This window comes from Lontra canadensis, unplaced genomic scaffold, assembly GCF_010015895.1.
Source record: "Lontra canadensis isolate GAN:19392208 unplaced genomic scaffold, GSC_riverotter_1.0 scaffold98, whole genome shotgun sequence".
NCBI lineage: Eukaryota > Metazoa > Chordata > Mammalia > Carnivora > Mustelidae > Lontra > Lontra canadensis.
The window spans coordinates 6,465,106-6,491,811 of record NW_022631092.1 but is presented as its reverse complement, the minus strand read 5'-3'; the positions used below and the strand labels follow the sequence as shown (position 1 = coordinate 6,491,811).

Here is a 26,706-nt window from a genome sequence, read left to right as displayed (position 1 = left end):
GGCAGGATTGCCGGGGCTAGGCCTGGCTGCCGTACAGCTTCTGGGGAGTTACCCGCAGTAGGGGTACGTAGAGGAGGGCAGGAGGCGGCTCCGGACCATGGCGGCGGCGGTGGTGGCAGCGGCGGCAATGCGGGCACGGATCCTGCAGGCGAGTGAGGGTGGTACCGAGGGATCGCGAAGCTAGGAATTGCGTCCTTTCCATCCCCTCCGAGCCAAAAAACCCTTCTTAGCCGACCTTCCTGTTCCCACCAGACCCGTGCGGCCCGGTCCCACCCCTTTACTTATTATGCGCCCTCGTTGGGTGCTGGACTGTCACCCCTGGCCCGCTGCCCTTTTACTCTGGGAGGTTCTCCTTCTCTAGCTCTGGCCCACTCTCCTCCCCCAGCCCTCCCAGTCCCTGCAATCACCCTTGCTCTCACCCCTCGTGGTCCCCTCTCACCTCTGTGCCAGTCACCTCTCTCGCACCAGAAATTCCCTTTCCTGGTCACCTTTGTTAGAGCTCTTTCTCCTGCCCAGAGCTACCAGATTGTTCCCTTCCCCCCACGCTACTTCACTGTCTAATAATCCATGGTGAAGGAAGGAAGCGCACGAGGGGGAGGGTCAGCGAATGGACTTGGAATCTCCTTCTAGAAAGCTTACACCGGGTTTTCCCCAAAAGCAGCTGTCTGCTGAGCTGTTTTCCCTAGCTGTGTCTGCATTTTCCACAGGCTGTAGACTGCCCCTTTTCTTGCCAAGACTTTCAGTTAGACTTTTTAGCAAAGTTTCAGGATTCACGTTGGTGGTAAATAAGAACACATAGTTATGCTACCAGTATGTCCCAAGCACATGCCAGGGACTAAACGTCTCTTTTAAAAAAAAAAAAAAATGATAGAACACGAGGTGAGCTAGACTGGTTAAGCATATGCCTTCAGCTCAAGTCATGGTCCCAGGGTTGTGGGATCGAGTCCTGCATCCCGCTCCTTGCTCAGCGGGGAGCCTGCTTCTCCCTCTAAATGCTGCTCCCCCTGCTTGTGCTCAGTCTCTCTCTCTCTCTCTCTCTCTCTCTGACAAATAAATAAAATCTTAAAAAAAAATAAAAAACTGCTTCATATGTAGAAATAATTCTCTTTAAAAAAAAAAAAGAAAATGAGGTGATTAACATCTCTACAACAGGTAATAGAAAATAAACAGGAAGTGTCAATTCCAAGTTCCTAACCCAAAGTCAGCTCCTAGTGTAACAGCACACCCTCATCAGTGGCCCATGGTAGGGATTGGGTCCCTTCTGAAGCTGGCCTAAGGAGAGGTGGTAGAGCCACAGGAGCTGCATGCCTGAGGCCTGTGGTTTCTAACTCTGTTCATAGCCCTTCCCCAGTTTTAACTGCCTAGCAAGGAGTTAAAAGGTGCGATTTCCTGCGGGAAACATTCTCCAACCTCAACAAACAACATTGCCCTTCTTACTTGTTACAGCCATCCTGGAAACTTCTTCCTCTATATTGCTGGACCTTTATATAATATTAGTACTTACCAGGTTGCAGTGAATTCTACTGCAGAAACTTACATTTGTAAGATTCTTAGCAAAGTCAGCAAAGTTTCATATTTAAATGCTATTTAATGGGACAGCATGGAGCATGGGCTGGAAGAGTTTGTCAGATAATCTGGCTATTTCTTGCTGTGATCCTAGTTTTATTTTTCTAGTATCTTTTTTTAGTAATAGGGATACAAAGTTTCCACCCTGTGTTTTCTATTACCAATTTATCCTTGAAGTCCTTTACTAAAACTAACTTTTTTTCCTTTGCCTCCCCACCTTTAGTGAGTCACTGATCCTTAAGTTATTTTGCCCTGAGATACCTGAGCGGCTCAGTCCATTAAGCATCCAGATCATTTTGGCTCAGGGTTGAGGGGTGGAAGCTCTGTGCTGGGGGTGGAGCCTGCTTAAGGTTCTCTCCCACTCCCCCACCTTCTCCCTATCTTAAAAAAAAAAAAAAGTATTTTGTCCTTTAAATCAAGGAGAAGAGTCTTCCTTCCTATGTACTTTATTGTGGAAATAGACACTATTTTCTGATTCATTTGAAGAAACTTCTGAGTTGACCTGGAAAAGAACAGAAATAGTAATCCTTAGCCACAGAGTAGTAACTGTAACACCAAACTTTGATAAGGGGCGCCTGGGTGGCTCAGTCATTAAGCGTCTGCCTTCAGCTCAGGTCATGATCCCAGGATCAAGCCCTGTGCGAGCCCCACGTGGGACTCAGCTGGAAGCCTGCTTTTCACTCTCCCACTCCCCCTGCTTGTGTTACCTCTCTCACTGTTTCTTTCTGTCAAATAAATAAAATCTTAAAAAAAAAAAAAAAAAGAAAAGAAACTTTGATAAAGAGTGGTCTAGATTCTGGCAGTCATGAATTTCACAGGATCATCAAAGGATCTGTAAAGGAAAGAGTTCGTGTTTTCAGTAATTTTAAGTACATTTGGTCCTTGATGTTCAATGGCTAAACTTAAAACTTTTTCACTTTACGGTGGTGTGAAAGCAACACATAATTGTATTTGGAATTTTGAGTTCTTATGCCCCCCATCCCCCAGTGAAATGCAGTATGATACTCTTGAGGGACACTGGGCCTCAGCAGGGGTCACAGCTCTCCGTCAGCCACGTGATCACAAGGTTAAACAGCCGATACACTTATAACCATTCTGTACTCATACAACCATTCTGTTTTTCACTTTCAGAACTGTATTCAATTGACTACATTAGCTATTCAACACTTTATTATAAAATAGTCTTTCTGTTAGTTGGTTTTGCCCAACTTCAGGCTAATGTACACGTCCTGAGCACATTTAAAGTAGGCTAGGCTAGGCGATGATGTTTGATAGGTTAGCTATATTAAGTACATTTGCAACTTATAGTGGGTTTATCACTTGCATTGAGAGATAAGAAAACCAGTCTTAAAGAGACACAGGACTGGCCTTCAGTGATTTGGTTTAAAGAGTACAGGGTTTACAATCATACTTGCATTCTTTCCAAGCTCCACCTTTTTTTTTTTTTAAGATTTATTTATTTCAGAGAGAGAAAAAGAGAGCATGATCAGGGGGAGGGGCAGAGGGAGAGAGAGAATCTCAAGCGGACTCCACACTGAGGTTGGAGACTGACGCAGAGCTCAATCTCACAACCGTGAGATCATGACCTGAGCTGAAACCAAGAGTAGATCACTTACCCAAATGTGCCACCCAGGCGCCACCTAGCTCCACCACTTTCTATTTTTAAGAAAATTTGTGAAGACTGGAATTCATGAATATAATAAAGTCAATTACCTGACAGTTAAGGTGATCCAGGTTCTCCCAAGTAGTGACTGATGGGGCTGAGATTTCAGGACTTGGTATCTCTTTTTGTGTCAAGTACTGTCCCCAGGCTTTGGGAAAAGGAGAGGTAAGTGCAACTCTCACTGAAGGCTCCTCTGTTATAATGAATGATAAGTGCTAACAGTGGGAGTACACAGAGTACGGCAGGGCTGTAGGGAAACGATCCCAAACTCAACTTGTACATTTCAGGAAAAGATTCCAGAAGGAGTTTGCTTCAGGTTTGAGTTTTGCAAGACTAGCAGACCTTCAGCTAAAGGGAAAAAGGAGTGCCTGATAAAGGAGGAAATAGTAAGAGAGGAAGAATTTTGGTGTGACTGATTGAAGGATAGTTTCTTTAGCAACAGTGCTAGTGAGTGTTTCTTGGGAAATGAAGATAGGAGATCCAACTTATCAAAAACTATATGCTAATGTTTTATTATGCCAGATGCAGTGCCTTTTATGCCCTCTTGATGGCAGGGAGACTGCGTGCAAATGAAAAAATAAAATTAAGTGGCCCAAAATGCCCAAGTTGGCTGATCTGTACATTTCCTGCTCTGTAAGAGAGTAAACATGAAACATAATTAATAGCAAATGATTGCTTGGTGAATACTCATTCTTTCATTCTGCAAAAATATTACTGAATGCTTACTCGATTCCAGGAATGGGGCCAAGGGTAGAGAACACAGCCATCTAGTGATCTGAGAGGAGAGAGACTTAATAATTAAACTATTATTCTACAATGTGGTATAAGAAATAGAGGAATTTAGGTGTTACATGAGCACTATAACCAGGTGCTTGGCCTAGATTTGAGATTTTCACTTAAAAGCTTCTGACTCTGCTATTTCCCCCTCACTCTCAGAAGTTAACCTTGTTTTTTCAACTTCAGAGGCAACAGAAACCATCAATTGAGAATTTCCTCAGCTTTTTACTAGCAAACATACGAAACTGACCTGCACTGATGCCCATGATGGCTACATAGGGAACCAAGGAGTAGGAGTGAGCCAAGCAGATGGGATGAAACAATTGCAGGCAGGAAGGGGCAGCACATGCACAGGCAGAGAGAGCACAAAACGTGTTCCAGATGCCTACAGCATAGGCACAAGGAGGACATGGCCAGCTATGAAACTAGATTAGTAAAGATGCTGTGTGAAGTCTTCTAAGCAGCATCAAGATTAGTTTTTAAGAACAGAGGAAAGCCATTGGAGCTCTTTAAACAAGGGAATAATCTGCCCAGATTAGTGTTTTAGAAAACCCCTCTAGCCACGGGTTGGGAAACCAGATTAAGAGTGCACAAAAGTGGAGCCTGTGGGGTACCTGGGTGGCTCAGTGGGCTGGGCCTCTGCCTTCAGCTCAGATCATGATCTCAGGGTTCTGGGATCGAGGCCTGCATCGTGTTCTCTCTGCTCGGTGGGGAGCCTGCTTCCCTCTCTCTCTGCCTGCCTCTCTGTCTACTTGTGATCTCTGTCAAATAAATAAACTCTTAAAAAAAAATTAAGAGTGGAGCCAGGAAATCTGTTAGGAAACAGTTACTGAAGTCCAGGAGAGAGACAACGATGATAGAGACTGTGGTGATGGCAGGAGGGGTAGAGAAAAAGGGCTGGGTTCAAAGGACTACTAGGAGGGCAGATTGCCAGGATTTGTTTGATTCAGTGTGGAGAGAGGGAGGGAGGAGTTGGGGTGATGATGTTCAGGTTTTCTTTTGGGTAACTAGGTGAATAGTGGCCCCCTTCTCTGAAGGTGGGATATAGAAACAGGGCAGCTTGGTGAGAGAAAGGTGAGTTCAGCTTTTTCTTTTCTTTTTGGTTAAAGATTTATTTATTTGTTTGTTTGTTTATTTATTTATTTATTTATTTATTTGACTGACAGAGAATACAAGTAGGCAGAGAGGCAGGCAGAGAGAGAGGGGGAAGCAGGCTTCCTGCGGAACAGAGAGCCCGATGCGGGACTCGATCCCAGGACCCTGAGATCACGACCTGAGCCGAAGGCAGAGGCTCAACCCACTGAGCCACCCAGGTGCCCCAAGTTCAGCTTTTTCATTGTGCACCTAAGTAACATCCATGTTGAGGCGTGATGACGACACTTAGACGTCACTTAGGATGAGTCCGCAAAGAAGGCAGAGAAGTGGCAGAAGAGATTTCAGGACATCCCTGAAGACGAGTGAAAAGGGCACAAAAAAGTCCAGTACAGGAGGACGTGGAAGCACATGGGATGTAGGAAATCACTGGTGTTTAGTTATGAAGGCTGGAGTAGATTGAAGGGTTAGTGGGAAATGAGGAAATAAGGTCATTAGCAAAGAGAATCCTTGCTGTTGGATGGAGAGAGGTTTAAGTTTCAGGAAAGGATAATTGGAAGTGTCTGCGGTGGGCTTTAGAGCACAGGCAGAGATGGCCCGCAGTTGGAGGAGAGGAACCTTGTCAGTCAGTCCATAGGTAATAGTTGTGCACTTCTGTGCACAACACAGAAGTCACTTAATCCTCGTAGAGCTTGCTAGCTAACTGCTCCCTTCTAAGAGGAAGGGAGGAAAAAATGATAGGTATAAGTCAGTTTTGTAGATTGGCTAGTAAGAAGTTGACATTCTCATCTGTTGGTTTCTGTTCCCTTTGAAGGAGGAAGAACAAAGATCAGCTCCTGAGCGAGAGAGGGGGGAAGCAGCAGGGTTGGAAGCTTTGAGAGAATAAGGTTTGAAATAGCAAGGAGTGAGATAAGCTTTTAAGTAGCCGGGAGTAAGAGCAAATAAGTGGCAGGGAGATAGAGAATGCAAGGAGATATGAGATAGTAGCAAGGAGATAAGAGAAGTTTCGAAATAACAAGGGGTGAGAGCAAAAAGTGTAAGAGTAACACTGAATGAGCACCGACAACTTAGCTAATTTTCCATATCTGGACAGTCTTGATCACAATAACTGTAAAGTAAGTGACTAAGACAGATGCAGTGCCTACCTTCGTGAAACTTCAGCCTTTTGGGCAACAGACAAGTACCCAGGCAATTAAAATACAGATAAACCTGATAGGGGAAGTACTGGCTGCTAACCTGGTCTGGGGTGGGGGCAGTCGGCCACCCAGTGGACCTTTCATTTGTTCTGTAGATACTTATTAAACACCTGCTAGGTACCAGGTACCATGTTGGTGTTGGGAATATGGCTATAAATAAGACATGGTGGCCTCCAGAAGAGTGTTTAGTCTGAAATGGTTTTTGTGGGGAATGGGAGAGGAAGTAGATGAGGCATTTGGAAGAACTGTTTGCTGGCCCAAAGGACGTGCATCCTTTCCCCTGGAAAGTACCGCAGGAACACAAATTCTTCCACTTCAGGTAGCCCTAAACCCTTTGGTTAACATGTCTATCTTCAGACAAAATAAAAGATTATTAGATTGCAGTTTTCCTTTATATCCCATTCCAAGTGTTTCAGTTTTCTCACTTTGACTTGAATATTTCTTAAATCAACTTCTATAGCATATATACAAATGGGGAGTTATTTTATTGTAACTGGCTCCTCCCCCTCCAACTGGGTTATATCCTATTCAATGTTACCTATACGTCACATTCTTTTCCTACATGTGGCATTTTTTAAAACCGCTTTCTTAAAATCGACGTAAACCATACATATTTAAAGTATACCATTTGATAAGTCTTATATTAATATACACCTGTGAAAGCATCATCACAATCAAGATAGGGGGCCTATCCATCACCCCAAAAATATTTCCTCTTAGCCCTTCCTCATTTCTGCCATCATCCCCAGGCAACCACTGATCAGCTTTCCAACACTATGTTTGCATTTTTTAGTTTTATGTAAATGGAATCGTACACTGTGTACTGTTTTTATGTCTGACTTCTTTCACCCAGTATAATTGTTACAGTTATCCATGTTACTGCCTGTGTAATGGTTCCTTTTCCTTGCTGAGTACTATTCCACTCTATGGATATACCTCATTAGTTTCCCTGTTCCAGCCAATGGCAGACATTTGGGTCGTTGCTGAGTTTGGGGCTATTACAAAGCTGCTATGAGCATTTGTGTTCAGGTATTTATATGGGCTTATTATCCTTACATTTGACACTTGGTTATATACTATCTGACATTTGACACCTATTGTGTCAGATACCATTGAAGAGTTTTCATATTAAGATTTGTGGTGACTACCATTTCCAGGCCAAAAATTAGGAAAATGTGGCCTTAAAAAAAGTATTTTATATTATGATTTATATTATGGTTTCTTATTTTCTCATAGTTTGCTGTACCTCATAGTCTGGTATCTTTTCTCTTCAAAGACTTTGGGATCCTGGGGCACCTGGGTGGCTCAATGGGTTAAAGCCTCTGCCTTCAGCTGGGGTCATGATCTCAGGGTCTTGGGATCGAGCCCCGTGTCAGGCTCTCTGCTCAGCAGGGAGCCTGCTTCTTCCTCTCTCTCTCTCTGCCTCCCTCTCTGCCTACTTATAATTGCTGTCTGTCAAATAAGTAAATAAAATCTTTTTTTTTAAAAAAGGCTCTATGACTCTTAAGAGCAAACACCAAGTCCTTTTCCATACACCCACAGCAACTGGTGTAATGTTAAGTATATGGTAGCCATTTGCTACTATATATACAATAATTTTCTGCTCTCATTTATCAAAATAATCATTCTTTTACCCCACAGGTCTCTTCCAAAGTGAATTCCACTTGGTATCCAGCATCCTCCTTCTCTTCATCAGTGGTAAGTTTATTTGGCACTAAAGTTGGACTTCTGAGAAGCAATACGGTTTAATTTGGGGGTATTCCCATTTACCTTCTTAACATAATTGTGATCAGAATATATGTGAAATTTTCTATCTTTGTTTTCTTACCTAATGTTATGTTTATTATATGTCATAAACATTTTCAGTATTGCAAAGTGCTCTTTATAGTTATGATTTTTTTTTAAAGATTTTATTTATTTATTTGACAGACAGAGATTACAAGTGGGCAGAGAAACAGTCAGAGAGAGGAGGAAGCAGGCTCCCTGCTGAGCAGAGAGCCCGATGTGGGGCTCGATCCTAGGACCCTGGGATCATGACCTGAGCCGAAAGCAGAGGCTTTAACCCACTGAGCCACCCAGGCGCCACTATAGTTATGATTTTAATGGCTGCATAATAGTCTAACAAATATATATAGCCAGAATTAACTAAAAATGTTCCCATCTAACACCTAGATTGATTCGGTTTTTCAATATTAAAAACCCAACATTTACTTATATAGTTTTTTCCTTCTTTTAGATTATTTCCCTTCTGAGGTAAGATTACTATGTCAAAAAATACAGACATTTTCATAGCTTCTAGAGGTTTTATTGATCCTGCCAGGTAGCTGTCCTCTTCACAATCTTTTAAAAATTGTTTTTATAGAACTGTCAACCATTTGTAGTACCTAAAATTAATAAATAAGGATAGGTGCTCGAAGTCCTTTCTATTTAGAAATATATACTGTAAGTAACACTGTAGTCCATCAACCTTTTTGGTCCACAACCCCCTCTGAAAATTTAATATAAGCAAGCTACTTCTCAGAAGAACTACACACAAAAATATTTTTTTTAAATCTTTTAATCATAAAGGTCATACCTGCTCATGGTGGCCAGCAAGTCATACTAGCTAATCTTTGTTAACACAGAAACTGCTACTTTTTTAGTAGAAGCCTCACAGTGACATCAGGTTCCACATTGTGCATTAGTAGGGAATTTTCCTTTCTCAGAGAGATCACAGTATTGAGATGCTCAGCCACATGTTAATGAACACTACAGACAAGTATCTCTTTCTTGGTGGTAACATTTCTAGAGAACAGAAGGTTCACCTACCAACCCTGAATTCCTTCCTCTTTGTGAAAGGGAGAGAAGCAATGAACTAATACAAAGTTTTGTGGGGTTCTTATTTTCCAGCCAACTGTAAAGCTCTTCATTGATGGGAAATTTGTTGAATCCAAAAGTGACAAATGGATTGACATCCACAACCCAGTAAGCAAAGCTGCCTTGGGATTTAAGCTGGCTAGCCTAGAATTCCGGGAATGTGGTGGGAAACGAGGGACCTGGGTGTCTGTCATATGAAATACATAGTGGCTGCTGCTGTGACTAGATGAAAAATGCAGAAGTCGGGGCAGGGGCAAAAGATGATGTATTGCTTTTCCCCATCAGGCCACCAATGAGGTCATTGGTCGGGTTCCTCAGGCTACCAAGGCTGAAATGGATGCAGCTGTTGCTTCCTGCAAACGTGCTTTTCCTGCATGGGCAGACACTTCAGTGTTAAGCCGCCAGCAGGTCCTACTCCGCTATCAACAGCTCATTAAAGAAAACTTGGTAAGAAATCAGAATGGTATGATTTTCCAAACTGTTGCCTAGGATACTTATCACACCCACAGAAGGCCCTGTCAGCCGCCTTCCATAACTCTGCAATCCAGAAAGACACAGATCATGGCTTCCTCCCTGGTACTGCCTCACCCCCAGTTTTGTTCTTCCTTGGCTACCTAGGAACTACAGGGAAGTACATCCTTGCATTGGTTTCTATTTATATGTATTTTCTCTAGAAAGAAATTGCCAAGTTAATCACACTGGAACAAGGGAAGACCCTCGCTGATGCTGAAGGAGACGTATTCCGAGGCCTTCGTAAGCTGGGAGTCCCTCTTGGGGGAGTTCAGGAACTCTCTGGGAAGGAGCAAAGAAAGATGGGAGACAGAGATCTCAGAATGGGAGGTTACTTCTTCCTCTGTGTAGATTTTGCTATTCCATGATATCTTTTATAATACTTATGGAAAATGGCAATACTTCCCAGGTACATAGGAGATCAGTTTCCTTCATTTATCTTACTTGATCTTCCAGCAGGTGAATGCATGTCACTCTCTTTTTTTCTCCCCCACTTTGGAGAATCTCATTTTGCACATCCCTTTCACGTGGAAGGGCCACTCAGTGTTTCTTCCCTGTGTCATCAGCCTGAACCATTCTCTAGCCTTAGGGATGACTAGAGCATGACACAGCTAGGTAGTACACAGTGGAGAGCTGGTGGCCTGACTGCTTCTCTGCTCCAGAGGTGGTCGAGCATGCCTGCAGTGTGACATCCCTCCTGCTGGGAGAGACCATGCCATCCATCACCAAAGATATGGACCTTTATTCCTACCGTCTGCCTCTGGGGCTATGTGCAGGCATCACTCCGTTCAACTTTCCTGCCATGATCCCCCTTTGGATGTTTCCCATGGCCATGGTGTGTGGAAATACCTTCCTGTTGAAACCATCAGAGCGAGTTCCCGGAGCAAGCATGCTTCTTGCTAAGTTGCTCCAGGACTCTGGTGCCCCAGACGGAACACTGAACATCGTCCACGGACAACATGACGGTAACTGCCCTTCTGTATGTGGCACTTAATCTGGCTGCCAAAAAAATCAAGGTGTTGAGGGGTGAAGGTTGAGTGGTTTTAGGATGAGGAACCAAGGGAGGAAGGGATTTACTAAAAGTGACCTCCATTTCGGAGGTAATGTTTATGGGTACATCTGTGTGCTCAGGTAAACTAACTGGAGAATAACGATGCTTCTTGTCCTACAGAATAGATTGAGACAAAGAAGTAGGGATTAGGGGAAGACACAGATAAAAGAGAAAGTTTTCTCTTCAGTACTGAGGGATTTTATAGATCTCACAGAGACTAAAGACATTCTAATTCACGTAGTAATAGCGAACACTTAAAAAGCACTTCTAGCCTCTGCCTTCGGCTTGGGTCATGATCCTGGGGAACTGGGATCGAGCCCCACATCGGACTCTCTGCTCAGCAGGGAGCCTGCTTCCTCCTGTCTCTCTCTCTCTGCCTGCTTCTCTGCCTACTTGTGACCTCTCTCTGTCAAATAAATAAAGTATTTTTTTTTAAAGATTTTATTTATTTATTTGAGAGAGAAAGAGAGAATGCACACAAGCAGAGGATAGGGCAGAGGGAGAGGCAGGCTCCTTACTGAGCAGGAGCCTGATGCAGGACTAGATCCCAGGACCCTGAGATCATGACCTGAGCTGAAGGCAGATGCTTAATGACTGAGCCACCCAGTCATCCCAATAAATAAAGTCTTAAAAAAAAAAAACAAAAAAACTTCTGTTTCAGGCACTGTTTCTAGGGCCTTTCAAATATTATCTCATTTAAAATCTTTATAACAATCCTCCAAGGTAAGTACCGTTGTTTTTCCATTTTACAGATAGGAAAACCAAGGCATAATGAAATTAAGTAATTTGCCCAAAGTCACACGGCTAGAAACTACCAAAGCCAGAATGTCAGTACCCAGAAAAGCTGACTTTTAAATACTATGTTATATTGCCATTCACGTGAGGGTACAAGAGTATTTGAGAGTCCCAGTATATAGGGGCAGTTAAGAAAATATCATATTCTTGATAAAAGGAAGAGTTGATACTAAAAGCCTGGTATTTTGGAGGAGAACAGGAGTTGCAGCCTTCAGAATTAGAAGAAATAGCAAATGAGAAAAACAATGAAAGGGAAGAGGCAAAATAGAATTAGTAGTTTAAAAATTTAAGAGATGGAGGTGACTGGGTGGCTCAGTCAGTTAAGTGTCTTGACTATTGTTGTTGTGTTTGTTTGTTTTTTTTAGATGTATTTATTAGAGAGGGAGAGAGAGAGAGAGAGCAAGCTTGAGGAGGAGGGTTAGGGGGAGTGGAAGAGAGAATCTCAAGCATACTCCATGCTAGCGCAGAGCCTGATGCTGGGCTTAATCTCACAACCCTGAGGCTGGGGGTTGAGAACCTCGAGTTGAGGACCTGCGCCAAAACCAAGAGTCAGAGGCTTAACCAACTATGCCCTGGCTTGCCCCCAGCCCCACCCCCCAACTCTTGGTTTTGGCTCAGGTCATGATCGCGGGGTCCTGAGATAGAGTCCTGTACTGGGCTTCATGCTCATCAGGGAGTCTGCTCGGGGTTCTTCCCCTCCCTCTCCCTCTTTTACCCTCCTCCACCTGCTCATCCACATGCACACGCACATGCACAGACTCTCCCTCTCTCTCTCAAATAAAATAATCTCTTAAAAAAAAGAATTTAAGAGATGAAAAGAACTTCAATTTGGAAATCCAGGATAGAAAATAAAAGTATGGAAACTTCTCATTCATAGCAGTGGGAAAGGGGAAATTTGCCATGTTGAGAAGCCCATAGCCATTTGTTCCTTTGTGGTAATTATTTCTTTTCTTCTTAAAGCTGTAAACTTTATTTGTGATCATCCGGATATCAAAGCAATCAGCTTTGTGGGATCCAACCAGGCAGGAGAGTACATCTTCGAGAGAGGGTCAAGACATGGCAAGAGAGTTCAAGCCAATATGGTAACTTCCTATTCCTTTTCCCCCTAAATCTGTTATATGTATTTTAAAAAATTACCTACGAACAGCCCTTCAACAGAGGGGCTACTATGCCACTCTAATGCCAGTGTGTCTTTATTTCCATTTCATCCTGGATGTCTTCCCTCTAGCCATGAACCTTGCAATGAGTTTTATGCTAAGTCGCTTTAATTACCTTTTTATCTTATACACCTAATCTTGGTTTAAAAAAAAAAAAAAAAGGCATCTTTCTCCCTAAGAATGTTATTCAGATTCTTTGGGCTTTTGCAGTAAAAACTAGCTTCTGGTTCTGGTCCTGTATCTTTCTTCATACCATGTTTTGTAGCCCTTTATCCTTCGTTCCTCTCAAGGCATATCCTAACTACTATAATGTCAAAGATGTGCTTTTCCTAAGAGTCCGAGCTATTTAAGGTACTGGGAAGAGCCAAATATCCCTGTATGTGAGTGCAGTTTACCTGGTTGCATAGTTTTGCTGTTCTCTTACTGGCTCCTTGCCTAATACATAGTAATTCTTTGATACTGAATATAAAGTCCAGTGGTCACTTTCTCACCCTTTAGTTAGTGTTGCAGAAAGGATAGCCACCTACGCACAGGCTTAGAAACTGTTCTGATATGCCTGCTTACTTCTTTTTGTGGCTGAATGTCTTTTGGCCAATTCGACTTAAGTCCCTCCCACTTTACTCCATCGTATTTCCTGGGTGTATTCTGTGTAACAGACATGGTATCTATCCATGCACTCCATTGTAGTTGTACAGTAGGCCCTCTTCATCGGTGGGGGATACCTTTCAAGACCCCCAGTGGATCCCTGAAACTGCGGGTAGTCCTAAACTCCATGTATGCTGTATTTTTGCCCATATATACATATGTATGATACACTTTATGAATTAGGCACAGTAAAAGAATAGTAACTAATAATAAAATAGAACAATTTTACCAAATCACTATAACAATATGACCTCTCTTTCAAAATATCTTATTATACTTAACTCACCCTTCTGATGACGATGTGAGATGATAAAATGCCTCCATTAGGACATGAAATGAGGTGAATGATGTGGGCGTTAAGACATAGCTTTAGGAGGAACATCTGCTTCTGGGCCTCAGTTGACCTCAGGGGACTGAAACTGTGGAAAGTGAAACTAGGGACTACTGTATCTGGAAACCTATGTATGGAAATGGCCATGCTTTCCTACATAGTTGTGTATGATGAGGCTAGGTATCTAGAAGCAAGCCAGTTTGGGGAACCTCTTTCCAGAAATTGTGTATCAAGAGGTCCACCTAGTTTGCCTTTCAGCTAGACACTGACATTATTACTAGCAGCTCTTTATTTACATTGATGTTCATATAACTGGAAATCCCAGCAGACAATAAATTGTTTCCTATCTAACTTAGGAAAAAGAAAGGAGTTCTTGGTGCCCGGATGCAGTATTTAGCCTGTCAGTTTGACTGTGATTATGTGGCTGGAGTTTTTATTTTGTTTTTTTGGTAATGGTTTTGATCCAAATAAACACATACCACTTTATCAGCTAAGAAAGTAGGAAAAAAAAGTAACTTGGAGACTTTCTCTGTGCTACCACAACTTCAGCAGTATCGAAATAATAAATCTAGCCTCAAAGCAACAAAGTGTAAATTCTCCCTATTTTTAAATTCTCATTTGAAATCTCAGATTCTTTGCTTAATTTCTGGGCCTCATTATATTTTCCCAAGGAAGATTCATGTACTTTCTGTATTTCCTCAGGGAGCCAAGAACCATGGGGTAGTCATGCCAGATGCCAATAAGGAAAATACCCTGAACCAGCTGGTTGGGGCAGCATTTGGAGCTGCCGGTCAGCGCTGCATGGCTCTTTCCACAGCGATCCTTGTGGGAGAAGCTAAGAGGTGGCTGCCCGAGCTGGTGGAGCGTGCCAAAAACTTGAGAGTCAATGCGGGTAATCAGTTATCTGCCTAGCTCCTTTAGGCTTTGCATCTGTGGCACTAAGCACTTGGTTTTAGCATTGGCCTTGACCGATGGGAGTAATCACATCTACTCTTTAACCTTTGCCTCTCTTTATACTGTACTTGCCATTTGGATTCATCTTTAGTTAACAGTCATAATTTGTGATTATTATTATTATTATTATTATTATTATTATTTGTGAAGACCTTAAATGTTTTTGTGTTGGTTTACAGGAGACCAGCCTGGAGCTGATCTTGGCCCTCTGATCACCCCCCAGGCCAAAGAGCGAGTCTGTAATCTGATTGACAGTGGAACAAAGGAGGGAGCTTCTATCCTTCTTGATGGTCGAAAAATTAAAGTCAAGGGCTATGAAAATGGCAACTTTGTTGGACCAACCATCATCTCAAATGTCAAGGTGAACAACTCTGGATTATTTATCTCACAAACATGAGCATTAAAGGCGCCTTAGAGGCAATGGAACCCCGTCCTTCCAATTTATAAAGGAAGGCATTTAATTACTGAGACGTCAACCCTTGACAGGATTCCTCAGTTATTTTATCTAGAGGCTGAATGAGTCTCCTATCCTGACTCCCCACGTCCTTTCACTATGCTAGTGATTGGCAAACTTTCCGTAAAAGGCTAAATGTTAAGTCTTTTTGGTTTTGCAAGGATAGACAGTCTCTGTTACAACTACTCACTCTTGACATTTTAGTGCAAAAGCACAGTAACATGGTGTGGCTGTGTTCCAATAAACCTTTATTTATGGACAATGGAATTTTAATTTCAAATTAATTTTTCATGTCATGATTGATTTCTTTTGCAGCCATTTAAAAATACGCCTGGGTGGCGCCTGGGTGGCTCAGTGGGTTAAAGCCTCTGCCTTTGGCTCAGGTCATGGTCCCAGGGTCCTGGGATCGAGCCCCACATCAGGCTCTCTGCTCAGCGGGGAGCCTGCTTCCCTTCCTCTCTCTCTGCCTGCCTCTCTGCCTACTTGTGATCTCTCTCTCTCTGTCAAATAAATAAATAAATAAAATCTTTTAAAAAAATAAAAATTAAAAATACAGAAGCCATTCTTAGCTTGTGAGCTGTACAGAAACAAACAGCAAGCCACATTCAGCCCATAGGCCGTATTTTGCCAACCCTATCTTATATTTTTTACATATTTAATGCGAGTTTTTTCTTCCCACTCCTCGTTATCTAGCTTATAGCTCTTGCAGTGTTTCCATCAATATAACCACCACTCAGTATTTATTGAGTACCTTCTCTGTGCTGCCTCTTCACCAAAAAGATACGAAAGAAAAAGTATAACTCTCAGTTTTTATTTATTGAAACCCTGCAAGTCTCACAGCTAAAATTAATGACTAAATCTTTGGAAATTCCTATGTCCCCACTAATCCTATTATAATCCTGAATAATTAAGAGTTGAATGTAAGTGTAGTAGAAATCATGAAGTCTCTTGTCATAGAACCATAGGGGGAAAAATCCACTTATTAGCCACAAACACAGCTAACTGCAGCGGTGAAGGATATTTTGAATGTTTAGTGTGACCTAATATCGAGTTATAATTGCACAGACTCATTTGGGAGGCAAAGGAGTGAATGAGAATGAATTATGTTATGGAAAACTTAGCACAGGTTTTCTTTAAACAGAAACACCTTCCTGTGGTGTTTCCAATATACATTTGATTTATAAAAAATGAATTTTCATGTAACTTTTCAGTAACATAACAACTGTATAAGCAGGTTATACAGTTATAAAAGAGGAAATTAATGATGGGTCATGGGACCTAAAACTATGGTGCTTAAAAGACGAGAGTGAAATTGTTGTTAATGGGAGTTTCAGATCGTTTATATGATTGGCAGCTTGGAAGTTGGAACACAGCAAAGACGGACTTTTTTTTTTAAAGGTGGTTTACAATGAAGAGAGGTTCCTAGCACGAAAGCTGTCCATGTAAGCAGTGGGTAATAAAGTACCAGATAAACATCAAGTACTGACTTCTTTTCTGGATGTATCACTCCTGACAGCCAACAATGACCTGTTACAAAGAGGAGATTTTTGGTCCAGTTCTTGTAGTTCTGGAGGCAGACACTTTGGATGAAGCCATCAAGATAGTAAATGACAATCCGTATGGAAATGGAACTGCCATCTTCACTACCAATGGAGCCACTGCTCGGAAATATTCCCACCTGGTGGACGTTGGACAGGTTTGTGTACAGGATTTTTAGGAGATTCTTGTAGCCATATACTGTTTACTATCTAAGGGAGATGGTGAAGTGATTGGTCGCTGCCCCTCTGATTTCCCATAATGCCCCATTTCTTCCTCAGGAACCAAAGTTCGTGCATGGGATGCAGGAAAGCGTAGAAGTTGGGGTATTTGGAATTGGTCTCTGTGATGTCAGGCATTTGTGCTTCTAGATGGAGAGTTCCTTTGTTTGAGTCCTTTTATTTGATGTGGATTTGTTCTGCTTTAGGTGGGGGTGAATGTCCCTATTCCAGTGCCTTTGCCAATGTTCTCATTCACCGGCTCTCGATCTTCCTTCAGGGGAGACACCAATTTCTATGGCAAACAGGTAACTGTAAGAAAATGTTTTTTCCTCTAAGAAAGTTTCTTGAACATATTCAGGAACAAGGATTCTGCAGGGAAGGGCCTGCCAGTAGCGTTTGTGGGGTCATACGTTGCTCAGCAGGGCTTGTCAGGAAGTCCCCTAGAAAAGATTTAAAAGGTAACAAAATTTTGCCAAAGCTGCTCCTTCCTGAATAACTCAAGGCAGCAAAGTTTTGGAGCAAGAGCAAGAGGAAGTCTAAGCTATTATGTGTATCCTTTCCTCTGCCTGAGATCCTCTCCTCCTGCCTCCCCTCTTTCATCTAACTCTTATTTATCTGTCTTGTCTAAGTTTAAAGCATGGACTCCTCCAGAAAATCACCTCTGACTCCACCCTCCCCTTCCTCAATGCTGGGTTGGGTATGCCTTCATGTGTTCCCATTACATTCTCCTGTATGTTACTCATTTACAAAAATTTTACTGAGCACCTTCTTTGTACCAAACCCTATTCTAGGCACTAAACTACATCGCTGAACAAGGAAAATAAAGCAGATCTGGAACTGAATGGCCTGGTTTCGAACTCCAGCTCATCCAGTTACTAACTGTGTGACTTTGGGCAATACCCTGTGTCTCAGGTTTCTTATTTATAAAATGAGAATAACAATAGTACCTGTAATTCATAAGGTCAGGAAGATTAAATCATCACTATTACCACATCCTTCAGCAGCTACGTATTTCCTAAGGCAGAGGCACAGCAGGTTCACATAGTAGCAGAAATGGGCTGGGGCACAGAGAGTGAATGAGGACGACAGTGGTAAGGAGGGAAAGTCCTGTCAGGCTATGTAAGCCACGATGAGAAGTCTTCATCCTACCGTAATTATTATTTACTTCTTAACTGTGGTACCTGGCAAAGAGCAAGTGCTCAAATATGTGTCAAACAAATTGGCTAATGGAACTTCTTTGTAGCCCCAGAATGATGCAGCCATTTTGGAACCTTCAATAATTAAACCATGTTTCCTATACAGGTCTCTTTCATAGTTCAATAAAAGAAAGAACAGTGCGTGTCACGTAGCAGAATGTTAAAATGATGTTTTGGTTATTTATAGAGGCAGCTTACTCAGTTTGTGCATTAGTCACAGGTTTGGTAGAATTGGCTAGTTTGATACTATTAAGAAAAATTTCTTTTGAGGGAAGCAGAGTAAAACTTTTTTTTTCTCCCCTGTCTTGGTTTACTGTAAGTGATCCTGGTAAGTGAGGTTTCTTAAAGGAAAAGACTGACCCCATACACAGTTTGAAGTCTTAAATTCTTAGGAAATCAAACTGCTATTTTGCATCCTGGAAAAAAGACTTGAAAGTAGATTATAATCTCTCAAATTTTTAAAAATATATTAACATGGCCCAGATTTTGTCCAATAATTCTAAAAAAGTATTTTAATTAAGCTAGTGTGTTTTTTCCTAACAACATCTTCTAGCTTGCTAGTATTTTTTTTTTAAGACTTCATTTATTTAATTATTTGAGAGGCAGAGGGGAAGAGCAGAAGGGTAGGGAAAGCAACAAGCAGACTCTGCTCCGAGTGTAGAGCCCCATGAAGGGCCCCATGTAGGGCTCAATCTCACAACCCTGATATCATGACCTGAGCCAAAGCACATCAGATGCTTAACTGTCTGAGCTACCCAGGTGCCTCTAGTTTGTTAGTATTTTTTGTGTCAGATCTGAACAGTCTATTCTTTTTTGCTCAAGCCTATTCTTACAAAATAAACTATATATATAATCTTAAATATGCTGAATTTTTAAAAAAGATTTTATTATTTAGGGGCACCTGGGTGGCTCAGTGGGTTAAGCCTCTGCCTTCGGCTCAGGTCATGATCTCAGGGTCCTGGGATTGAGCCCCGCGTTGGGCTCTCTGCTCAGCGGGGAGCCTGCTTCCCCCTCTCTCTCTGCCTGCCTCTCTGCCTACTTGTGATCTCTCTCTCTGTCAAATAAATAAAATCTTTAAAAAAAAAAAAGATTTTATTATTTATTTGACAGAGACACAGCGAGAGAGGGAACACAAGCAGGGAGAGTGGGAGAGAGAGAAGAAGCAGGCTTCCTGCCGAGCAGGGAGCCTCATGTGGGGCTCCATCCCAGGACCTGGGATCATGACCTGAGCCAAAGGCAGATGCTTAACAACTGAGCCACCCAGGCACTCCAAATGTGCTGATTTTTTTTTGATCCCCATTATAGGTGAATTAGAAGTGACTGTGTGTAATATCAGACATTTTACTTTAGATTTATACGATATTATGGATTTTACTACATCAGTATAGAGCTATTTATCACTGACATTTGTCAGAAACAGCCTAATATGTATCTCATCCCTTCATGCCTTTTTCTTCTTCTCATGCAGGAGAGAAAAACTAATAGCAGTTACTTCACTACAATGTTTGTAGATCCTTTCATTTTCCCCTCACAGTAATGCTGTGCTGGGCAATAGGTCACAGGCAAGGCCCAGAGTTACATGGCAGTCAATAAGGAGAGGCAGGATTTGAGCCATGACCCAAGACCTCAGAGCACATGATATTCAGCCGGAGGAACAGAATGTACATCAAGTATAACAGATTATATTGTTCGGTTTTTCCATTTAGATCCTCTTGTGTAGTTTCAACATGAGAGCTAAGGTTTGACTATTTACTATGTGGGAGGTATTATGCTAAATGTTTTAAATTATCTTGTGAACAATAGGTTGGATTTTGGTTGCACTAATTCCTCAAGTGGGAACGTGAGTAGCACTTCATACCACCTCCTTCAAAAGTTGATTGAAAGAGAAATATGAAACCCCCAGGAATATATGTTAACTCTTTTTTTTTTTTTCTCCCCTTTGTTCTCTTCAGGGCATCCATTTCTACACACAGCTAAAGACCATCACTTCTCAGTGGAAAGAAGAAGATGCTACTCTTTCCTCGCCTGCCGTAGTCATGCCTACCATGGGCCGTTAGAAACAAGTCTGTTCCTGAGTAATCTCCCTGTATTCTTGACCAACTTCATTTGCCAACTTTGCTCAAATCAGATCCCTAGGACTGGAATACCTGGTAACTAAAATCTTTCTCAAGACCATTAGCCCCTGTCAGTTGCTCTAGGGAGATTCCTAGTATGACTCTGAAACCAGATTTTCACTTGCTTTTTTTCAGTTTTTGAGGTAACTGTTTTAACTGTGAAATGCTTATATGGAATGAGAACTGAGACCTACTTTCTAGATGTTCTCCCCTTTTCTGATGACTCGAAGGGATGATGAGTGTATATAAGATCTTCTAGTAACTAGAAGAGGACCTCTTGGATGGGGAAATAAGACAGAAATAATTCACCCTTCGGTTGATCCTCAAACACAGCCCTATATAAATGGCAGTAGGGGAGACCCCTCTGCCAAGCTTTCTTGAGCCTCTCATTTATCCCACACTACACAGGACGTACTCTATTTCTACTTATCCCACAGTTGTGACAACTGCTTTCTTTTCTGCTGAATGCCACTTTGTCCTAGTAACTCATGACCACTCATTCTATCATTGTCACTGTTCCTGCTTCTTAAAATCACTTCTCAAGGATGCCTCAGTATGCACTGGCACTGGATAAATCAACTTTTTGTTGGGTATACCAAGTGTTCAATTTTAGATTTGGCTTCAAGAGTCATTAATGTTTCAGCCATTAATTCAGATGCAAATCAAGTTTCTTTTTTAGAAAACTATTTCAAGGGGCGCCTGGGTGGCTCAGTGGGTAAGCCGCTGCCTTCGGCTCAGGTCATGATCTCAGGGTCCTGGGATCGAGTCCCGCGTCGGGCTCTCTGCTCAGCGGGGAGCCTGCTTCCCTCTCTCTCTCTCTCTCTCTCTCTCTCTCTCTGCCTGCCTCTCTGTCTACTTGTGATCTCTCTCTGTCAAATCAATAAATAAAATATTAAAAAAAAAAAAACTATTTCAAAAGTTTTTAGGCCGAGAAATCAAGGAGTATTCTAGCCATCAAAGTGTGCAAGACTTTTGCCTTAAGTAAGTATAGCCAGATATTACTTGCCGAATTTTTTATGTTGTTCTTTCTTCTTGCCTGCATTTCTCATTAGTGATCATTTTTAATGAAAGAACTCTTAATGTAGAGTAATTGACTGGGGTCTAAGAAATTCCAAGGCTCTTCATGACATGAAATAGTAAAAAGAGAAGTGCTTCGACGGATTCTTTTGCTACCATTAATTCAAGTGTCTTTATGCTTTTTGTTTCTTTTGAAATAGCTAAACTTTAAGTCCGAACAAACAGATGAGCTAAAAAAACATAGATTCCCAGTTGAATCAATCTTTTCTGATACAGTTTTTAGCCAGTGAACTAGGGGAAGGCTCCTGACTCTGAGAAAATAATCTCTGGTCTCAGCCAGATGACATAGGTCATTTATTTTTCTGCTTCCTCATTAGTCACTTGGGTAATGTTAATCTGCCCCGTGGCAGTGATTTGGTGAATTAAGAACAGTAAAAACTTGGAAAACATTTGTGCACTCAGTGGATTTTAAGCTTATCACTACCACTACAGAATAGAATGTCAGAATCTTCATTTAAGGTGATTGGAACTTTAATAAAATACATTTATGACCCTTATAAGTCTTTTTTTTTTTTTTTGGATTTGCCTTCCTAAACATGAGTCAATAGAAATGTCTAATTTGGTAATAGAATACCCCTTTTTAATCTCTGCTTATCACAGCTGCAACTGATAGATATTTAATCCAATCCAACAACTGCAAGCTGGGTTGAATGAAAGGTCATATTGTCTAAATTCCAAGTGGAATTAAATATAATCCCAGAGATTCCTAAATTTTCCTTATATTTAAGGGAAATCACTTTTTTAAAATACTGACTCATCAGAATTATGTTGCTCTAATTGGAATCAACTCATTTGGCTAGCTATTTGCTACTTAGAAGAGTTTCTTGTTACTTAGATGGAAAAAAATCTGCAGTTATATTCATGCTAGTAGCAGCTTCAAAATTTAATATTTTCTTTTTGCTCTGATGTGGCCTCATTTGAAATTTCTGAGATCCTATGTTGTACTAATTGATTATAAATAACAAATTATAAATAAAAAGCTCCTAAAAAGAAAACCTGGCTTTTTTTTATTTTTTAATAATGCCTTTCCTAATACTGCCTTTCTCCCTAGCTTGTAGAGACTCAGACTTCCCAGCTCTGTTCAAAGCCAAGAGTTAGGTGGTCATTATGTTTATTCTGACATAAAAGATAGTACATACTTTGGCTAGCCTTTATATTTCACAAAGCAATTGATAGGTTTTTCACATTTACTGAAAGAGGCACAAATGTGCATTTGCATTAAGTATAATATGCCTGCCATAGTGTAGATATGTTATAAAAATGTCCACAATCTCATATTAGAGTCATTACTCATTTCACTGATCCCTGAGAGCTCTTGATTAGTAGAGAAAAGCACTATGACCTAGAAAGAAGTTGCAAGGGGAAAAGTAGCAGTAACTGTGTGTATTGTTTGGTTAGATTATAGACTCCTTACTATGTCAGACTCTCGGGATCCTTTCTGAATACTGGGTATCATCATTTCACCAGAAGAGTCTGAGATTGGTACTTGCTGAGTGATGAAGGTTTGATCTTGAAGCTTACTGTCATCCCTGCAGTAATAACAAAATGACAGACCTGTCAGCAACCACATACACATGGAACTTGGTTCAGAACAGTAGACTTGTCAATAACTCCCACACAGTTCTAGCACACATAAAATGTACCCACAACCATTCTGATCAGGCTCACGGTCATTGCTTTGTCAAGAGAGCTCTTACCCAGATTCCTCTCTCTCTCCATCAAGAACAACATAGTCTGGAACTGGAGGCCTAGAATGCTGGCTGTATTTCCTGTGGTAGGTAAAAATTAACAGTGAGTTTGTGTCTCCTCATGCCCCATATTTCAACTACACTTAAAGTGCTAAATGAAATGTTTCACTTGGAGAAGATGCTTATTTTCAAAACTGAGCTTTACACACATATAGAGTGAATATAAAGTTAGGCAAGTTAATACAAACTTACTTTCTTTTAAAATTGAGACCTATTGAACTTAAAGGGAAATATTTATGGAGATGATCAAGATGGTGATACACATAGAACAGCTATTAATGGTGATGGTTAAGACTCAACCAGAGTACTGACCAGAAACATGGCCAGAAAAATTCCCTTCCCACAAAAAGAACCTCAAATACAGAAAAATTACCCAATGGAGACAGACCCAATATGAAATTTCTTTTACATTGGAAAGTCTGATTTAAGAACAGGAAATAATCATATCCTAATTCAATATGCTAGTGGGAAGTAAGCTAAACACAATTATACAAAGTATATTAAGTTGATGTGCCAGGAGATAAAGACACCTATTCTCCTAAAACTGGTCCTCAATTAGATGCATATGAAAGCAGGACAAACCCATTCAAAATATGGTCCCATTAAATAGTCCAATAATGATACATAAAAATAACATACTTCGGATACTACTCATACCTGAGTTGTAACCACAGTGATTGCTGATGCACAAAAGAGTACAATTTATTGGTTATACTCCTTGACTTTGTTTAAGCACAAAGAAAAATACCATACTGTTAGAGTCACAATCATATAATCAACTGAACTCATAAACTTCTAGTTACTGTCTTTGCCTTGACCATTCATCATCTAATTCCTCTCCCCTCTGGCTTGAGCTTTCTCATTAAATTCGTCTTCACCTCACATTTCACTATTCTGATCCCATCTTTTCCCTTCATCCAACTCTGGCATGAGATTCTCACAGGCTTAGATTTGTTCCGTTGTGGCCAGATTTAAGTTCATTGCTTTGGTGTGAAATATTTCTACTCAAATTCCTTTGTTTTTCCAGTGTTGAAAACAACACAATATGGAACTAGAACTCTGGTTGTTTCTTGGGGTACAGAAAAGTCAACTCACAGTGAGACAGACATTCTGGACCTGTGGTCTGGATTCTGCCTCCACCTCTTAATAAAAAACAAAAAAACAAACAAAACTTGAAAGGCTACCAGAGACACAAAGTCCATTTCAAAGTCCTCCATTTTCCATTTAACCTATAATTCTTTAATCTCTGCTCTTCTCATTGTCCTCTTACTTGTTCTCCTGTTTATTTTAGTGGTTATTCCTAGCCTCAGCCCTTTACTCGTCTACCTTCAGCCACTCTCCTATACTCAACTACCAGTTTTCACTAAAAATGCTCAAATCTCCGTTCCTAAGCTCACCTGTACTCAAATCCCTATTTACAAATGCCTCAAGTATTTTTCACTTCAACATATTAGCATCATCTCCAATTCAACACTGAAAATACTCCTTGCCATTTCTTCTGCCCAGAATGTTTTTTCCTCCACCCTCTGCTCCTATTTACCTTTTTTTTTTTTTTAACATCTTTTTTTTCATGTTCCAAGATTCATTGTTTATGTACCACACCCAGTGCTCCATGCATTCCGTGCCCTTTTTAATACCCACCACCGGGCTCACCCATCCCCCCACCTCCCTCTCTTCATAACCCTGTTTGTTTCCCAGAATCCACAGTCTCTCATCTTTCATCTCCCTCCACCCCAATTTACCCCAATTCACTTTTCCTTTCCTTCTCCTAATGTTTTCCATGTTATTCCTTATGCTCCACAAGTAAGTGAAACCATATGATAACTTTCTCTTGACTTATTTCACTCAGGATAATCTCCTCCAGTCCCATCCATGTTGATAGAAGAGTTGGGTGTTCATCCTTTCTGATGGCTGCGTAATATTCCATTGTATATATGGACCATATCCATATGAATATCCATTCATCTATTTTTTTTTAAGATTTTATTTATTTATTTGACAGACAGAGATCACAAGTAGACAGAGAGGCAGGCAGAGAGAGAGAGGGAAGCAGGCTCCCTGAAGAGCAGAGAGCCCGATGTGGGACTCGATCCCAGGACCCTGAGATCATGACCTGAGCCGAAGGCAGCGGCTTAACCCACTGAGCCACCCAGGCGCCCCTCCATTCATCTATTTAAGGGTATCTTGGCTCTTTCCACAGTTTGGCGATTGTGGACATCGCTGCTTTACCTTTTAGAGGTCAGCTCAAGCTTTTACTTCCTCAGTAACTTTCCCAGACTCCTCAGTTAGGTCAGATTCCCCCAATCTAAGCTATCTTACCATTATAAACCACTCCTTGGAGCCAATGTCATAGTTCTACTTTTACATTTGTGTGATGATTTGAATAATGTTTTTCTTCTATGTAAGCTATGAACTCCCTGAGATTAGAAATGATGTCTTTATTTGCTCAACACTATATCTTCAATAAGTAGTAGGTACCCAGTATGTATATGCTACATGAATTAATGGACAGATTAAATAAAATTTAAACATTTCCTTCATGCTACCTTTCCAGATTTTTCATTTGCCTTTCATACCACTATTCTTGCATTTCTAAGCTAAACACCTTAACTTTTACACTTTGCTTTCTTTATTCCTTTTGTCTTTTATCACCAAGTCCTGTTTCTCCTTCCTCAGTGTCTCAGTTTGTCCCTTTTCTCTGATGGCTTCCATTCCCACCTATACCTGCACTGCCACACAACCGGAGGAGCATGGCAGCTTTTGCTGTTCCCAGCTCTACTTCTGTGCTGTGGTCCACCCTACATGTCAGTGCGTCAGGTTCAGGTCAGCTCTGGGAACAGTGGCCTGTGAACCCTTCCAGTGAGACAGTATGAGACTAGGGCTTACTGCTCTTGCATTCCTTCAAGGCAGAAAAGGAAAGTGTGTTACACTACTCTAGAATGTACAGTGACCTAAGACTTGTTTTTTTCTGCATGGATTTTAAGGGTCATCATGATTTAATCTATAGATCCAAACTTATTTCTTATTACTAATTACTCTCTAGTACCATCAGGTTTCTTCAGCCTGGGAAGTGTTTCCTCGATATCCCCCAAACACCCCGCCTCCATTCCTACCTCTGGGCTTCAGCCTAAGCCCCTCTGATGTACCTTTCCCACCCTGTGGACTCCTCTCTCCTGCAAGGCACCTTGCAGGTGATTATATACTCTTTGAAATATACTGAAATATATGAAATATACTCTTTCAGTCTTCCTGAATGAAGTCTTCAGTGACTACTGTAGGCCACTGACATATTGAACTCCCTGAGTTCATTGTCTGAACTCCGATGATACTTTATTGTGCCACCTAACTTTTTTCTTTGCTGTTTCGTTTTGTTTGGGCAACTAGATTATAAACTCTTAGAGATCAAGGGCAATGTCTCTAGAGGTGCCTGGGTGGCTCAGTGGGTTAAGCCTCTGCCTTTGGCTTGGGTCATGATCTCGGGGTCCTGGGATCGAGCCCCACATCAGGCTCTCCACTCAGTAGGGAGCCTGCTTCCTCCTCTCTCTGCCTGCCTCTCTGCCTACTTGTGATCTCTCTCTATCAAATAAATAAATAAAATCTTAAGAAAAGGGCAATGTCTCTTAATTCCTTTGAATGCCCATAGTCCCTAACATCGTACCATGCATGGAAGCAATTAATAAGTGGTTGATCTATTTTAGCCACTTTATAGTTCATTACTGGGGTTAGAGTCACTGATAAGATATAACATAGTGGAGAAAGAAAGTGAA

General features: G+C 41.3%; 2 protein-coding genes across 6 annotated transcripts in view; one reads left to right on the top strand and one right to left on the bottom strand.

Annotated features, from left to right (window-relative positions):
• Nucleotides 1-94: 94 nt before the first annotated feature.
• On the top strand, nt 95-20,490 carry ALDH6A1 (aldehyde dehydrogenase 6 family member A1). The gene is made up of 12 exons (XM_032837502.1): nt 95-148; nt 7,936-7,992; nt 9,184-9,258; nt 9,436-9,597; nt 9,825-9,903; nt 10,323-10,625; nt 12,467-12,588; nt 14,342-14,531; nt 14,773-14,954; nt 16,564-16,743; nt 17,011-17,109; nt 19,953-20,490. Exons 1-12 carry the CDS (start codon nt 98-100, stop codon nt 20,055-20,057), a joined length of 1,605 nt encoding a protein of 534 aa, XP_032693393.1. The 5' UTR covers nt 95-97; the 3' UTR covers nt 20,058-20,490.
• BBOF1 (basal body orientation factor 1) overlaps nt 17,108-26,706 on the bottom strand; it is a 39,442-nt gene continuing 29,843 nt past the window's right edge. For 2 of the 5 annotated variants that reach the window (XM_032837505.1, XM_032837507.1), the window contains 4 exons: nt 23,597-23,619; nt 22,889-22,960; nt 22,606-22,720; nt 17,108-17,244 (listed from right to left, as the gene is read on the bottom strand). In XM_032837505.1, coding sequence (XP_032693396.1) covers nt 22,647-22,720; nt 22,889-22,960; nt 23,597-23,619 — 169 coding nt within the window. In that variant the 3' untranslated portion in view covers nt 17,108-17,244; nt 22,606-22,646. The remainder of the gene's footprint in view (nt 17,245-22,605; nt 22,721-22,888; nt 22,961-23,596; nt 23,620-26,706) is intronic. The other 3 variants (XM_032837503.1, XM_032837506.1, XM_032837508.1) reach the window with 2 other exon arrangements.